At 47.3% G+C, this 16,175-nt stretch overlaps 1 protein-coding gene across 1 annotated transcript; it reads left to right on the forward strand.

Moving 5' to 3' along the window:
• Positions 1 to 14,045: 14,045 nt before the first annotated feature.
• On the forward strand, positions 14,046 to 16,067 carry LOC136473739 (uncharacterized). Its single transcript, XM_066471382.1, has 2 exons — positions 14,046 to 15,713; positions 15,838 to 16,067. Exons 1-2 carry the CDS (start codon positions 14,268 to 14,270, stop codon positions 15,952 to 15,954), a joined length of 1,563 nt encoding a protein of 520 aa, XP_066327479.1. The 5' UTR covers positions 14,046 to 14,267; the 3' UTR covers positions 15,955 to 16,067.
• Positions 16,068 to 16,175: the final 108 nt, after the last annotated feature.

A 16,175-nucleotide genomic window follows, 5' to 3' on the forward strand; every position in this document is an offset into this window, starting at 1 on the left:
GAGCTCGTTAGGACATGCAAGAATTGCCAACTGTTTGCTAGGCAATCACATGTGCCGGCTCACAACTTAATATGCATACCATCAGCTTGGTCGTTCTCATGCTGGGGGCTGGATCAAGTCGGACCACTCAAAAAAGCAAAAGGAGGCTTCGAATACATATTTGTGGCAATCGACAAATTTACAAAGTGGATTGAATACAAACCTTTGGTCAAATATAGTGCAGAAAAGGCAGTGGAATTCATACAAGACATCATGCATAGGTTCGTCATGCCCAACAGAATAATCACAGATCTTGGTTCACCATTTACAGCAAGAGAATTCCAATACTAGGCAAGAGATTGTGGGATAGAAATCGACTTTGCATCAGTAGCACACCTACAGGCCAATCGACAAGTCAAAAGAGCAAATGGACTCATATTACAAGGTTTAAAACCAAGATTATATGAAGATTTGAAAGATTATGGTGGAAAATGGATCGACGAATTACCAAAAGTAGTATGGGGTCTAAGAACCCAGATCAACAGAGCAACTGGATACTCACCGTTCTTTCTGGTCTATGGATCAGAGGCAGTACTACCAGCCGACTTAATATGGCTATCTCCAAGAATAGAACAATATGAAGAAGGTGAAGCAGAAGAAACAAGGCGGTTAGAAATTGATTCAATAGAAGAAATAAGAGACAGTGCAATCATACAAAATGCAAGATATCAGCAAGGGTTATGAAGACATTATGACAAAAGTACTCAACCCCGATCACTAAAGCCAGGGGACTTAGTACTATGACTAATCCAGAAGAAAGATGGACGACACAAACTACTCAGTCCATGGGAAGGACCCTTCATCGTGAAGACAGCAACAGGACCCGGCACATACGAGTTGATGACTCCAAATGACATACCTGTAAAGAACACTTGGCATATCAGCCAGCTCAAAAGATTCTACAATTAAGTACAACAGATTGTACTCAAGTTTCAAGAGAAATAAAACAGAGATTATTCAAGAAGAATAGCTTCAAATATGAGCCCTGTCCAACGGACAGAACCAACCTGTAATCAGGTTGGGGGAAAAGGGGCTTCCCTATTAACAGCCAACTCGGAAACGGTTGCGCTACATGGGCAATCTTGTCACTCAACCATATGGAGATGGTCTGATTGATGGCCAATGGCCAAATAGCTTCTTGGGTAAGGAGACCCAAGCTAGCATTTGTCACTCTACCATAAAGAGATGGTACGACTGACAGCCCTATCCAACGGACAGAACCAACCCGTAATTAGGTTGGGGAAAAAGGGGCGGCCCTACAAACAGCTCAACCCGGAAATGGTTGTTGCTATACGAGCGCAATCGCTTACCCCAAGAGCTGGTACGATTGCTTACTTACCCTACAAACAGCCAACCCGGAAACGGTTGTGCTATACGGGTCCGGTCGCCTACTCCAAGAGTGGTACGATCGAATACTTCGCCCAAGAAGCGGCACAAGCACTCCAACAACTCGATCGCCTACCCAAGAGTGGTACGATCGACTACTTCGCCCAAGAAGCGGCATAAACACTCCAACAACTCGATCGCCTACCCCAAGAGTGGTACGATCGACTACTTCACCCAAGAAGCGGCACAAGCACTCCAACAGCTCGGTCGCCTACCCCAAGAGTGGTACGATTGACTACTTCGCCCAAGAAGCGGCACAAGCACTCCAACAACTTGGTCGCTTACCCCAAGAGTGGTACAATCGACTACTTCGCCCAAGAAGCGGCATAAGCACTCCAACAACTCGGTCGCCTACCCCAAGAGTGGTACGATCGACTACTTCGCCTAAGAAGTGGCACAAGCACTCCAACAGCTCGGTCACCTACCCCAAGAGTGGTACGATCGACTACTTTGCCCAAGAAGCGGAGAGTGGTACGATCAACTACTTCGCCCAAGAAGCGGCACAAGCACTCCAACAACTCAGTCGCCTACCCCAAGAGTAGTACGATCGACTACTTCGCCCAGAGAGGGACACAAGCACTCCAACAACTTGGTCGCCTACCCCAAGAGTGGCACGATCGACTACGTTGCCCAAGGAGGAGCACAAACACTCCAACAACTCGATCACCTACCCCAAGAGTGGTACGATCGACTACTTTGCTCAAGAAGCGGCACAAGCACTCCAACAACTCGGTCACCTACCCCAAGAGTGGTACGATCGACTACTTCGCCCAAGAAGCAGCACAAGCACTCCAATAGCTTGGTCGCCTACCCCAAGAGTGGTACGATCAACTACTTCGCCCAGAAAGGGACACAAGCACTCTAACAACTCGGTCGCCTACCCTAAGAGCGGCACGATCGACTACATTGCCCAAGGAGGGGCACAAACACTCCAACAACTCGATCGTCTATCCCAAGAGTGGTACAATCGACTACTTCGACCAAAGAACGGCACAAACAGTCCAAACAACTCGGTCACCGACCCAAAGAGCGAAATAAGCTATGGCAAAGCAGAAAAAAGCCACAAGGAAAGATAGGGCGAAACTAGTCCATATTATTCAAAGACATCTAAGAAGAAAAGAAAGACAGGACGAAGCCTGCTCACATCTTAAAAATTTAGAGACAAAGTATATTGCAAGGACATCAAAAGAAGGTTGACTTTTCACATATGTTCAAGAAGATGGAAGAGAAGGAGGAAGTACATTCATTTGATCAAGAATTTGGTCTGATAGACCACTAAGCTATACTTTGGCCTCCTCCCAGTGTCTTGAAAACTTAGCCATTACAGAAGCTTCAGTAATCCACTCAAAAGGAGCATCAGGGGCAACAACCCGGACATACGAAACCACATTGTTGATGCACCGGTAAAAGCCACCCTTCACAAAATCATAAAACTGGGAAAAAAGCACCGGTAATCCCTGCTCGGCAAAGACCTGAAGGAACAAGAAGAAATTCCCAGAACTCCACCATGAAGTACTCAGAGGCTTATCAATCTCAAGATCGCCGATCCTAAGTTTTTTCATTACTAGCAAGAACATGAAGTCTAACAAAACAACAATTTATACTGAGTTGTTTGCACGAGAGCCAAACAAAGCACTCGAAGACAGTCTCTCAAGACGATGTTCTACACATACCGAGTTGTTTACATGGCGCAAACGAAAGCCAGACAAAGCACTCCACCTACCAAAGAGTCATTTCACGACAAATGGAAACAACTCGTCTACTCAAAGCTACGGATACGTACCACGAAGCAACTGCTCGGAAGAAATCCTGATCACTCACATAATTCGTCTGACGAATAAGTAAAGTAGAGACATCCACATAGAGAAATAAAAGAAGCCACATCAAAAGAAAAGGAAAAGAGAAATTGGGGAAACAAAGTTTATGATGATCATAGAAGAACATGACTACTACATACATCAAATCACCAAGATAAATCTACGACCGGACAATCTGCCCTTCGATATCCTTTACACCAACATCAAAGCGAGGGCTAATGACAACGCATCTAGCCATCATTAGTTCCTCACCAGAGAACCGCTACCCATAGATTCAACATCATCGTCATCTTCGACGGCAAGGGCGCCCCAGTCGACTTCGTCTTTGGTGGCGAGCGCCTCCCAATCAACCTCATCTTCACTATCACTACTAAGTACGATCAAATCCACCCTTGTCGAAGTAGCGTCAGCAGTAGAGAGGGGGACAAGAGTGACCACAGGAGCAGTCGAGGGATCCTCCTTCTTCTGCAGAGGGACAACCGGCGCTGATGTCCCAACAAGGGGAGCCTTCCCCACCATCGGAGGGGCTGGCAATAAAGGCGACGACGAAGACCTTCTACTCGACAACTCTGCCACGGCCGTCCTTAGAGAGTGAACAAGCGAAGAATGCGACACCTTATGGACACTCTGCCTATGGATGAACTTCTTCTTCGTCATTGTGGCTATGGCGAAACAATTGTGGAGTGGCCAGTTAAATAGAGACCAAATCGCCATCCCAGGCAGTTCAACAGCCTCCTCGAGATAAGAATGGCGTTAAAACTTTCTTCATAAAAGGTTAAGGGCGGAGTTAATTCCTTCATCAAAACCAATATGGGGATTTGGCTTCTACCATCAACCACGCGATGATCCATTTACTAACACAACTAAAATGACGGAAGGCACAAATCTACACAATGGTACGATCCAATGGGTAGATTTCAGACTTATCCATCCAGCACCACGGCAGAGTTTTCAGATTACTACAAGAACAACCCGTCAACCATGAAGAAACAAAGGGCCACCTCGCAAGGAACAAAAGAACCCGGTTATTAAAGAAAGAACTCGGGAGCCTCATGAATAACTAGGATTACAGCAGAAAAATGAATGACAACTCTGAAGACAAGATTCTTTCCATTACAAAAGGCTTCAAAAATAGAAGATTACACATCTTACAAGACCTAATGAACTCGGCACTACAACAAGCAAGGTAGCAAAAAGGAGCCCAGACACAACTAGGCTCTAGAATGACTACGTGCTCCAATTTGCTACTCGGTAGAACAAACCGCGCTCGGCTACACTGTTTTCTTCAAAGGACGGACGTAGTGCATCTAAGGCAGAAATTAGCAGCATGGCGAGACAACATAGACTAGGGGAAGTCAGCAGGCATCTGTCTACCCAAGCCCGACGTGATGCAGGATCAGGTGTTGATCTACACCGGACAGTCTCAAGACAGACAGCAAGGATCAACCCAGAACTGCCGGATAAAGGAACGAAGCCCACATCACAAGACTTCCTCCAACTACCACCATGTACTTCCAAGTACAATGCCGCTGCGGGATTAGTATACCTCTAATCCCTATCACAAGACTTCCTCCAGCTACAACAAAATGTACAAGAACTACAAAATACGCCCGGAGGCTGCTCTACTTCACACACTATCATATTCATAACTACAGAGACTTTAGAACAGGCAACAAAAGGCTCGATGAATCAAAACAGCACTCCGGAAGGGCATTTATAGGCAAGAAGCGGTGCACATGGACTAGGAGCATCAACAAAAGAAATCTAACAAAGGACACAATGAAAAGACAGAATTCAATGAAAGAGGACTCTGGCGTGAAAGAACGGCACTCAAGGACAAGCATATCCAAGAGAATATTCCACAAGCAACAATACAACCCGTGAAGACATGCATTGAATTCTCCAACAACCAGAATGACAACAGCAATAAGTAATCGAACAAACAACTCGGAGACGTATGAAGGATCACATACAAAATTACATTGTCAAAGGATTATAGTTAAAAAAGAACTTGGACAGAGAAAAATTATACATCTCATTGATCGAAGACAAATACAAAGGTTATAGACGGCCAAATAGGACCGGATAAACTTAGACATAAGATAGAGACAAGATTCTTAAATATTGCAACAAGGAACCCAGTGGCGGCAGCAGCGGCAGCTCGAACGTAGAAGAACAGATAGAGCAGCATGATCATTACCAACCAAGCATAAGCCCGAGGGCTGCTCAACCTCACACACTAGCATATCTACGAATGAAGAAAGAATTGAAGAAGAATTTTCCTACTCAAGGCAGAAGCACAACCAACAAAGAAGGTATTTATAGCAAACCAGAGGTAAACAAGGCTAAAGATCACAAGAAAGAGAGAGGAAAAGAACAAAAGAGCAAAGCAACAAAGGCGAATAGTGCCCAAAAGCAAGATTCCTGACAAAAAGTAAAAGAAGACGCTCATTCATGGCTATACAAAACCCATCCATGACCAGCAAAAGACAAAGACCAAAGGAGTACAAATCAAGACCCTTCTTCCGGCTTCTTTTCAACAGAAAAGAACTCGAAGAAGGCTCGGGGGCTGCAAGTACCTACCACAGAAAAACATATTTTCAAATTTTTTGACCCTCCAGCTTTTTTGTACCAAAAAAAACAAGAGGCTCGGGGGCTACACTCAATGAGTGCAATTTTGCACTCAAAGGAAAAAGAACCCGGAGGACATCAAGCAAAAGTACACATCAGCCAAAAGAAGAATCAAAGAAGACCATCTCAAAATTTCACTTCAAGAAGGACCCGGATCAAGACTACAACAACTCGGCCCTTGAAGCTCAATCATGAAATGCTCGGGGGCTTGTCGATGGGAACCCTATGGGCCCCCCATAGACCATACTACAGGGAGGTAGGCATTGGTAACAAGGCCTACAGCCCAATCGCCAAGAAGAACACAGAGCAAAGCAACGTGTAAAACCGAAACTCCAACTCAAACTATACAAGGAAAGGCGCCCGAAGCATAGCTTAGGACTCTGACCTTGTATCCGAATAGGACACAAACAACGCCTCTCAGCGCCTGGACTATAAAGGGCTGGCGAGGGTACCCATTGTAAGAGGAGGACGGATACCTGATACTCAGAGCAATACAACACAAATAGGCCAACGCCAAAACTGGACGTAAGGTTATTACTCGACCAAGTCGAGGGCCTGAACCAGTATAAATCGTGAGTCTCTTTACATAACCGCCGAATTCCGCTATTCGCCGAAGCCCGAACAACTGTCCCGGGTACCCCCGTGGCAGGCTATCGGTGGTAAAACATCGACAGTCCTGGAGGCGATTCGCCAGCAGATCACCTCAAGCGTTCATAGCCCTAGCGGCATTGTTTGCCGCTAGTTGAATGGCCTCCAACTCCTCCATCAAAGCTGTAATGACAAAAGAGGAAATCATCAAGAGGAGCACGACGGGGCAAGATTATGAAGGTACAGAGTTGCTTCTAAAGGTCCTACCTATGACCCTAACATCAAATTCTACCAACCATGCTTGGTCAGTGCTGCTCTCCCCTCCACAGCGACGAGAGCGGTTTAGGAGGCAGCCAGGGCGGCCTCCAAGCGCTCAGTTTCTTGAGTCGCCTCCCAGTGATGACCCAATGCCTTGTCTCATTCATAAAGGTAACATCAGGCGTCATCTCCTTTGTATGAATTGGTGGAGTCGATGGAGGAAGTTACAAGCACCGCCACCCTCAAACCATGCTAGAAGATTTTAGATGGCGGCTCGAGTAATGTTCCTATGAAGCAAAGTTACCAAATTTAGATGGTTATCAGAAGATTGGGGATGAAATTTGAACACACCCTGGGATACAGAGGCGTTGGCGCAGAGAGAGATCCTCCTCTAGAATGTCACCAGCAGGACGCTTGTCGTCCACCATTACTCTTGGTTAAGGACTGAGTTTTTCTAGTCTAAGGAGGAAGAAGAAAGAGTTGTGCAATGGCAAAAGTGAAAGCAAGTATAGATATGACCTTTCGGCTATCCCCTGGAGGTGTGTATTTATAGCCAAAGTTGACATAGGATAGGTTTACCGAGCCGCATCAAAGTAAAGTGCATTTAATGGAAGGAGAGAGGCCGTTCCAAGAATTGAGGAGGCCACGCGTGGCCAAATGAGAAAGCAGGCGGTTGTGGAGATCACGGACACAAGAGTTTTCATTTTACTAAGATTTTCTACATCTTGGTTCGGTCTCGGGCTATGGACTTGAAGAATTATTCGATGCAATTTTATGCTACAACTCAAGTTTGGAGATTAGCTCTAAGGGTTAATCAGTCAAAGATGGTTGTGAAGAGCTAGTTTTGAAGGGTCATTAAAAGCCGATCACTAAGCAATGATAGAAAATGCATCGACTGAATGTTTGCACCAAAAGTCATAGAACAGATATACATGAGAATTGCAAGTCACGCGTCCAAAACCACGCAAGTTACATTCAGAGCATCTAAGCGAGTGGTGCCGATTTTTGCAACTGCATTATTACTCAAGGTTCCAGAAAGCGAATTTAGAAGAGGTTTCCTTGGTGTGGTTTTGTGTTTACAGTTAGCCCCAGATGGTCTGACACTAGAGAGTTGATCGACCCAGTGCAATCGACTATTTTTAGATTGGCTAAAGAACCTAAGTTCTGAGTTCTCTAGTGGGATCTTCGGTTATCAGTTCAAAGACTACCGCTGAAGGGAATTGGTGGCAATAGAAAAGAACATTAAAAAACAAAACACAAAGGACAGGTGCAAAAAGAAATTTAACCCTATTTACAATCTAAGGGCCGAAGAAAATGCGATTAACGATTCCTTTGGCTGGGGTTATATGTGCGATGACTTCGGCAGCTCCCTCGAAATCGTCCACCATCTCCTAGTAGATGTCAGGATCCTCACCATCTAGGAAGCCAGGCTACAGCGGACGGAGGTCATGCCCTGAGTGCACCTAAGCAATCATCAGGGCAACGGTGGCCCCATGTTAGACGTCGTGGAGAGCCACCTCCCGAAAGCGCATAAGGATGTCCTGGAGACGGGCCTCCAACACACCACCCAGGCATTCAGAGCGTCGGCCGCATTGTTTGGCGCCAATTGGAGTGCCTCCAATTGCTTCATCAGAGCTACAACAAGAAAGAGGTCATTAGGGGAGGACTAGGAAAACAGAGTAATCAAACACAGAATTATCTTAAAGAACTTACCCGCAACTCTGGCATCAGACGCCGCCAGTTGTGCCTAGACGGCATTGGTCTCCCCCTCCACGGCGGTGAGGGTAGCCTATGAGGCGTTCAGAGCGATCTCTAGATGACCACCCTCACGAGTTGCCTCCAAGTAGCAGTCCATCAACCTATTGATAGCGACAGGCGTCGTCTCCATTATAGGAGTCGGAGGAGTCATCAGAAGATCCCGCCGATGCCGCTGATTCATTATCTCGGGTAGCACTAGAAGGCCCTGCCACATGACGATGGGCACCAGCATGGGATATGGCTCTACAGGTTAAAAGAAGTCAGTTAGGATGATAATTGAAAAGAACAAAGATGCAAACATGATCTGACTTACCCTAGACGACAGAGGCGTTGGCGCATGGGGAGTTCTTCCTCTGGGATTTCATCGGCGGGATGCTTGCCATCAGCCATGGTCCTAGAAGAGATGACTTCTGAAACTAGAAGAAGGAAGTTACGTAGTAAACAAGAGTAAAGGCAGGAGCAGATGCGATCCCTCGGCTATTCTTTGGGAACGTATTTATAAGCCAAAGTGGAGAACTGATGGATCTTTGGGGTCATGGGAAATAAATGCAGTTTATAGAAGGAGGGCTATCTCGGATATCAAGAAAGCCCCGCGTGGCCTAATGAGAAGGAGGCAGTGATGGAAGCAAGCGGACTTGAAAATTTTATTCATCAAGATTATCTTTTCTGCTTCGCTCAAGTCCGAACGCGGACGTATGTTGTCCATTGTAGTTTTGTGTTTTTACACGCATCCAAAGGCAAACCCTAGGGTTGGTCGACTAAGGTTTTAGTCGATTAGTTGATGGGCCAAGTTTGAAATAGAAGTTAATCTAGAAAGCCGATCATTGATATAGCAGTAATAAAGAGAGTTCATATGTGAATACAACGGAAGATTGGCTATGAAATATGAGCCAAAAGAGGAGAAGCATTGCTCAATGAATTGAAAGGAAGGGAGCATCATGGTCTCCAATCTAACTTCGATCAGGAAAAGGCTAACGAGATGGAGCTAGGAAGTTAGAGAGCATAAGACACGCAGCTGAGGGATGCAGCACGTGCAACGGGCATAAGATGTAATTTTGGAATAAAATTATTTTTATCCTAAAATTAGGGGGCATGAGTTGACACCAAAATTTGATTCAAAACGAAGAGACACCAAGGTCAAGATTTGTCAAGGGAAAGCCAAGGTATTCGACCAAATCGGCTAAACGAATTGCCAGCAAGAGCGACTAGTAATATGATGTCATCATTTCAAGGAGATGAGTCCTATCGGCAGGATCAGCAAGACATGAAGCAAGAAGATGCGTCAGACTCTATAGAAAGGAAAGATTGGAGTCCAAGTTATCTTAAATTAGGAAGTTTTATTTTCTTTTCCAAGTTTTTGTAATCGGTCTTGTTCGACCAGGACTCGTAGTCAAGCCTCGGGTATAAATATCGGACCTTGGCTATTGTAATAGACATCTTTCATCGATCAACCAAATCAAGTACCTTTACTTTTCGGCTCAGGCCACCCCCTTAGGAGTAGGAGTAGAGTAGATTTCGATGAGTTCTTTGGGAAAGCAGGGCTACATCGGATGACCGAACCTTTGGCTGGTTTGTGAGTATCTGTCATGACTTATATTGTTACTTGCAAGGCTGCAACAGACGATTGATCTCTTGCGAGTCGCGGTATAAGTTAGTTATTGATCTATATTGTTATTTGTAAGGCTGCAACAGACTACTGATCTCTTACAAATCACGGTATATATTAGTTATCAATTCGTATCAACCTTTACAAGGCTGCAACAGACGACTGATCTCTTGTAAACATTGGTATTAATCAAAGTTATCAATATTGTGTTAAATAGTTTACTGTTTAATATAGTATCACCAATTGCCCGATCTAGATTGAGATTCGTTGGTCTTATCTATTGGATCTATCGTCTGCTAATTACTATCACAGTTGAATTCAATTCTTGACGTTAGATCCTGTTTTGATGACTAATCTATCTCAATCTTGATCGTACATGGTAGGTGTTTGAAGTCATGTTCTATTAAGAGATAGTTTCATCGATCATCAGTATCTAGTATGACTCCGCTATCAATGCTGCATCAGCCGACTCGACCAGTTGATAGCGTGTCAGATTGGACGCTGTCGGTTAATAGATCTATCTATTAAGTAGAGCATGGCATCAGCCACCCGCTATGTCTCCATCGGCTATTTAGCCAATGGCTTGAGCCTCCATGCGCATAACATGCTTTCATGATTCCTTTGCAATATAAGTAGATCTATCGACCGCTGGTCTCTGATCTAGGGTCCTACTGTCAATGCTGCATCAGACGACTCGACCTATTGACGGTACAATAGATTGGGTCTAGTTGTTTGTAGATTTATTTGTATCCGATGGATGAGCGATCGTATGTCATGCGACACGAACACTGGAATCGGCTGTTTAGCCGATAGCCCGTTTTGTTGAGGATGTACTGGCTATTTATATGCTTTTACTTGTTTTTATCCTGGTTAGAAGCTAGTATGTCTCTCACACATATGCTTACACGTCTACCCTTACATCTTTCACATGTTTTCATGATCATCGACTAAGTTAGATCTATATAACTAAGTAATTAATAATTGCCGATATGCTTGTTTTGTTTACATCACATCATGAACATGCTGGATATCGACTCTCTAGTCGATAGCCTTATCGTGCTGGACACTTAGCCGTATATTTGAAATTGTCTGGACAAACACCGGCATGTTCCACCTTAAATTACTGATCAACTTTATCTCTTTGTCAATTGCAGGGTCAATTTGACTGGCATGCCCTCGGTCACGACCATCCGGTCCGGCGCCCTTCCTAAGTCCAGAAAGAGCTCGGGATCTACTCCGCATGGTTTCTCTCAGCTTGCTACGTGTGCCGACGGCTACCTACCGCTTTCTGTCGTCGACAGTGTGTGGATCCGGCAAGGAGCGGGCTCGGCTCCTTCCTCTCTTCCCCACCGCCCCTTTCTCTACCACCGGCGTGTCCAGATGCGGATCTAGTGGCGGTGGCGCATCTACGTGTGTGGCGTGGCGGGCGGTGGCGCTCTTCCCCCACCGGCGACCCTCTCCTCTTCCTCTCCCGGATCCAGCGGCCGTGGATGAGCTGTGCGTGGATCCGGCGTCTCCGACCCGCGTCTCCGGTGAGGACGCAGTGGATCTGGCGTCTCCAACATGTGTCTCCGACGAGCAGCTGCGACGGTGGCGGCGCTTGGATGGGCTCGTCGGGCTTATCCACGGGTTTTTCTTTTTTTCTTTTTTTATTTGATTTACCGAGACGTGCATCCAACCGCCTCGGAAAAGGTCCCATCAACCATGACCTTTCGTCCGAGGCGGTTGCGATGCCCGCCTCGGTAAATCAATTTTGCCCGCCTCGGTAAAGATTTGTGTAGTAGTGATGAGATCGATGGAATAAGCATGATGGTTTTAGGCTCGAAGGATCAACCCGAGGGTAGGGTCATGGTGAGTCGAGAACATGAGTGACATGTCTCTCTTGAGCTAGTTAAGGACCGTTGCGTCTGTTGTAGTGAGTTTGGAACACCCTTAGTACAGATCAAATGCCATTATATGGAGGTGATAAGCCAAGTATCAAGATGTGACAAGTTGTTAAACGGATTCGATGCAATTTGATTAGTACTGCTCCATGTCTCGTCCATTCATTGTCGACTTAGCCCTTTAATTTGCTGGAAAGGTTGTAGGAATGAATGAATCGCCCCTTATCCAGGCATGGGCACGGTAGCTCAGTCTCGTGCTTCATATGAGTAAAGTTACACCCCTCTTTAGAGTTATTTGATCAATTTTTAAATGTTGCACTCTCGGTTATGATAATGTTCTAGGTGTTTGGCCTCGCTCAGAGTAGACATGTGTATTTGGCTCTTTGGCCTCGTTCGCTTCGCTAAAAAAACAAGCTAAAACACTGTTCCAGCTGATTTGCTGTTCCTGCTGAAAAAAAAGCTGATTTGTGTTTGTGGATGATGAGCTCCTTTACTTTGAGTAGTTTAATTCATATACCAACTTCTTGCATTTCAAGTCCTTTAGAGCCATATCATTTATTAATTTATGAGACATCTTTAATTATGCAAACTATAAAAGGACTATGATTTCTCTTTGCATCCACCAAAGTATATAGTATGTTTGGATAAACCGTGTGAGTATGGTTGTACTCACGGTACAATCGTTAAGCTGATTTTTTTCAAGTTGTTGGAGACCATGTTAGCCACTCAAATGGCTCGAGTATGGTTGGTAGCATATCAAGTGGACAAGACGAGCACCTCTACCCCACTCCAGGTAGTGCTATGGATGAGCGAGACAACATAAATAGCGAGCTTAGTATAACAACTAAACAATGTATTATTTTCTACTACCACTTTAATTGTTTTATTAATAATTGTTTTTGTTGAATGTGTACTTTTGGAATGGGGTTGAATCTCGAAAACCTGGCGACCATGGTTGTATACTTCACGGCTAGATCTTGTGGTTATGCGTTAGTGGTCAGGGATCACAAGAGTTGGTCTGCTTAAGCTGAGTTGGTTAAAAAATAACAATCAGTTTAGGTAAATCAATTTGATAAGATCCTTGCAAACAATTATCCTTGTTCACAATCAGTCAGGGATCACAAGAGTCTGTAATCTGTGCTACGAGGGTTCTCTTGTAGCTGTGTCGTGTAATTCTCTCTGCTTAATGAAAAAACGGGCTATATTCCCCAATCGCGAAAAAAATAACACCACTTATAGGTTCGTCATGGCACCATATGTTAGCATAATATTTCCTAGTGATCAATTAGTAGATTAATGACATCATTAGTAGTTGCTAATGATAGAGGAATATGTTCTTTCGAGAGACCCTTTAGACATGTATATATGTGTGTGTAATCATTCATGAGATCAATACAAACAATCATTCTCTATTTTTGTGTCTCTTGCATACTTTACTCTAAACACCATGAAAGGCCACTAGGAGCCTAGGAGGCCGAGTGTCATGTCATGGTTTTAGAGGCGGTAAGAGCATCTCCAGCGTTGGCTCTCAAATCAGGGCCTCTACTTTTGATTCGATGGCTTCCCCTCATTTTGAGGATCTGTTTTAGAGATGGTAAGAGCATTGCGAGGGCAAGAAACCGTTGCAACAACTGAATAGGGGTCGGGTGGAGGGTCCCTAGGAATGAGGGTCAAGGGGTGTGATATGTGGGCCACCTAAATTTGAGGGCTTGAGTAGGGGCTGTGTTTTTTGTGTACACCCTTAAATTTTAGTTTAGGAGCTCGTTTGAGGGCGTTGCCGGAGATGCGACTTTATAAAAATGCCAAACCCGCTGGCGGTATACGTTTAGTACTGCAGTTTCTGCTCTGCCAGATTATATTTTTGCAGAAAACGAAAATAAAAATATCTAGTGATTGGGGATTGGGCATTTGGGCTCCATGATTCGGATCCATGATGGAAGGGCTTCGGGCCTGCAACCATTCAACGTGGACCCGATTTTTTGGGGCATTCGTTGCAGGGATGCGATTATGCAAGCGCCATTCGTGCTCTGAGCCTCTGAGAAGCATTGCGTAGCGCACGACGAACAAACGGAGACGAGAAGCTGAACCTGAACCGCTCCCACCAATGCGCGAGGAGAATGCGCAACCTGCCGATCTCTCGCATCTCCGCCCCCTCCGTCGAAATCTCACTCTTTTCTCTCTCCTCCCGCACGAATCTGCTCGCTGCCACCGGCAACTTTTTCCGCCGTCCACGACGAAACCGACGAGGAGGAAGATACCAATACCGCGGGAACATAACGACGGCCGGAAACGGCGCGGGCAATGAAGGCGGCCGCCGGAGGAGGCGGCAAGGAGAGCCCGGCGGCCTCCCTCCTCCGCTTCGTCCTCCTGCTCCTCCTCCCTCTCACCGTGCTCTACATCTTCTACACCCTCCACGTCATTCTCTCCTCAACCCCCTCCTGCCCGCCGGCGGACCCCGTCACAGCCAAGGGCACGTCAAACGCCTTGGCCGTCTCGCATCTTACCAACAATTATAACCTTACATCGTTAACGCCATCGCCGCCGCCTCGTCCTCCTCCTCCTCCCGCCGTGCTCGCGGCGACGACGCTGCAGCACGTAGTGTTCGGCATCGCGGCGTCGGCGCGCCTGTGGGAGAAGCGTAAGGAGTACATCAAGATCTGGTGGCGCCCAGGCGGGGGCATGCGGGGCTTCGTGTGGATGGACAGCCCCGTGCGGCCTTCCAGCGTGCCGGAGGGGCTGCCGCCCATCATGGTCTCCTCGGATACCTCCCGCTTCCCCTACACGCACCGGCGCGGGCACCGGTCGGCCATCCGCATCTCTCGCATCGTCTCCGAGACCTTCCGCCTCGGCCTCCCCGATGTGCGGTGGTTCGTCATGGGCGACGACGACACCGTCTTCCTCCCCGACAACCTCCTCGCGGTGCTCAGCAGGCTCGACCACCGGCAACCCTACTACATTGGCTCCCCCTCCGAGAGCCACCTGCAGAACATCTACTTCTCGTACGGGATGGCGTTCGGCGGCGGGGGCTTCGCCATCAGCCAGCCGCTGGCGGCGAGGCTGGAGCGGATGCAGGACGCGTGCATCCGGCGGTACCCGTCGCTGTACGGCAGCGACGACCGCATCCAGGCGTGCATGGCGGAGCTGGGCGTGCCGCTGACAAGGCACCCAGGGTTCCACCAGTACGACGTGTACGGGGACCTCCTGGGCCTCCTCGCCGCGCACCCCGTCGCGCCGCTCGTGTCGCTGCACCACCTCGACGTGGTGCGCCCGCTGTTCCCGAACGCGCGGTCCCGCCCGGCCGCGGTGCGGAGGCTGTTCGAGGGCCCCGTCATGCTGGACTCGGTGGGGGTGATGCAGCAGTCCATATGCTACGACGAGGCAAAGCGGTGGACGGTGTCGGTGGCGTGGGGGTTCGTGGTGATGGTGGCGAGGGGCGTGATCTCGCCGCGGGAGATGGAGACCCCCGCGCGGACGTTCCTCAACTGGTACCGACGCGCCGACTACAAGTCGCACGCTTTCAACACGCGGCCGCTGGCGCGCAACCCGTGCGAGCGGCCCGCGCTGTATTACCTGGCCTCTGCGCGGCGTGCGGTGGCGCGCGGCGGCGAGACCACTGTGACGAGGTACCAGCGGTGGCGGCGGCGCGACGAGGCACGCCCGGTGTGCCGGTGGAAGATCCCAGACCCCGACACGCTGCTCGACAGCGTGCTCGTGGTTAAGAAGCCCGATCCCGCATTGTGGGATAAGGTAATCCTCGTCGAGCTCTCTGCCTCTGTTCATGCTCATGCTCAGAGGACAATTCTACTCTACTCTATCATCTACGGCTAGTGTTTGATGCTGACTGGTTAGTTGTTTCATGATCGTGTTGCAGTCTCCGAGACGGAATTGCTGCAGGGTGCTATCGTCTCCCGGGGCAGGGGAGGACGGCAACAAGACGATGACCATAGACGTTAGTGTATGTGAGGACTGGGAGATCAACCAACGGTAAAATGTAATTATCACACAGACAAGCTGTATAGGTAATTCATCACTTTCACTTTGTCCTTTATTCCTGTAACAGTAAAGATATATAGAAGGGAAAAAAGAAAGAACATCTACACATCCCCTTCCCATATGAGCATTGATCATGCCGGTTCTTGTTCTTTTGTCCCTATATGAACCCATCTATCTACACATGCTAATGCGACAATGGACAAGTTTAAAGGACTA

This window comes from Miscanthus floridulus, chromosome 8 (genome assembly GCF_019320115.1).
Source record: "Miscanthus floridulus cultivar M001 chromosome 8, ASM1932011v1, whole genome shotgun sequence".
NCBI lineage: Eukaryota > Viridiplantae > Streptophyta > Magnoliopsida > Poales > Poaceae > Miscanthus > Miscanthus floridulus.

Excerpts from the sequence above, each read along its gene's own strand:
- LOC136473739 (XM_066471382.1), top strand. The coding sequence starts at position 14,268 with ATGAAGGCGGCCGCCGGAGGAGGCGGCAAGGAGAGCCCGGCGGCCTCC. Across the intron at positions 15,714-15,837 it reads ATCCCGCATTGTGGGATAAG|TCTCCGAGACGGAATTGCTG; the intron begins GTAATCCTCGTC and ends ATCGTGTTGCAG.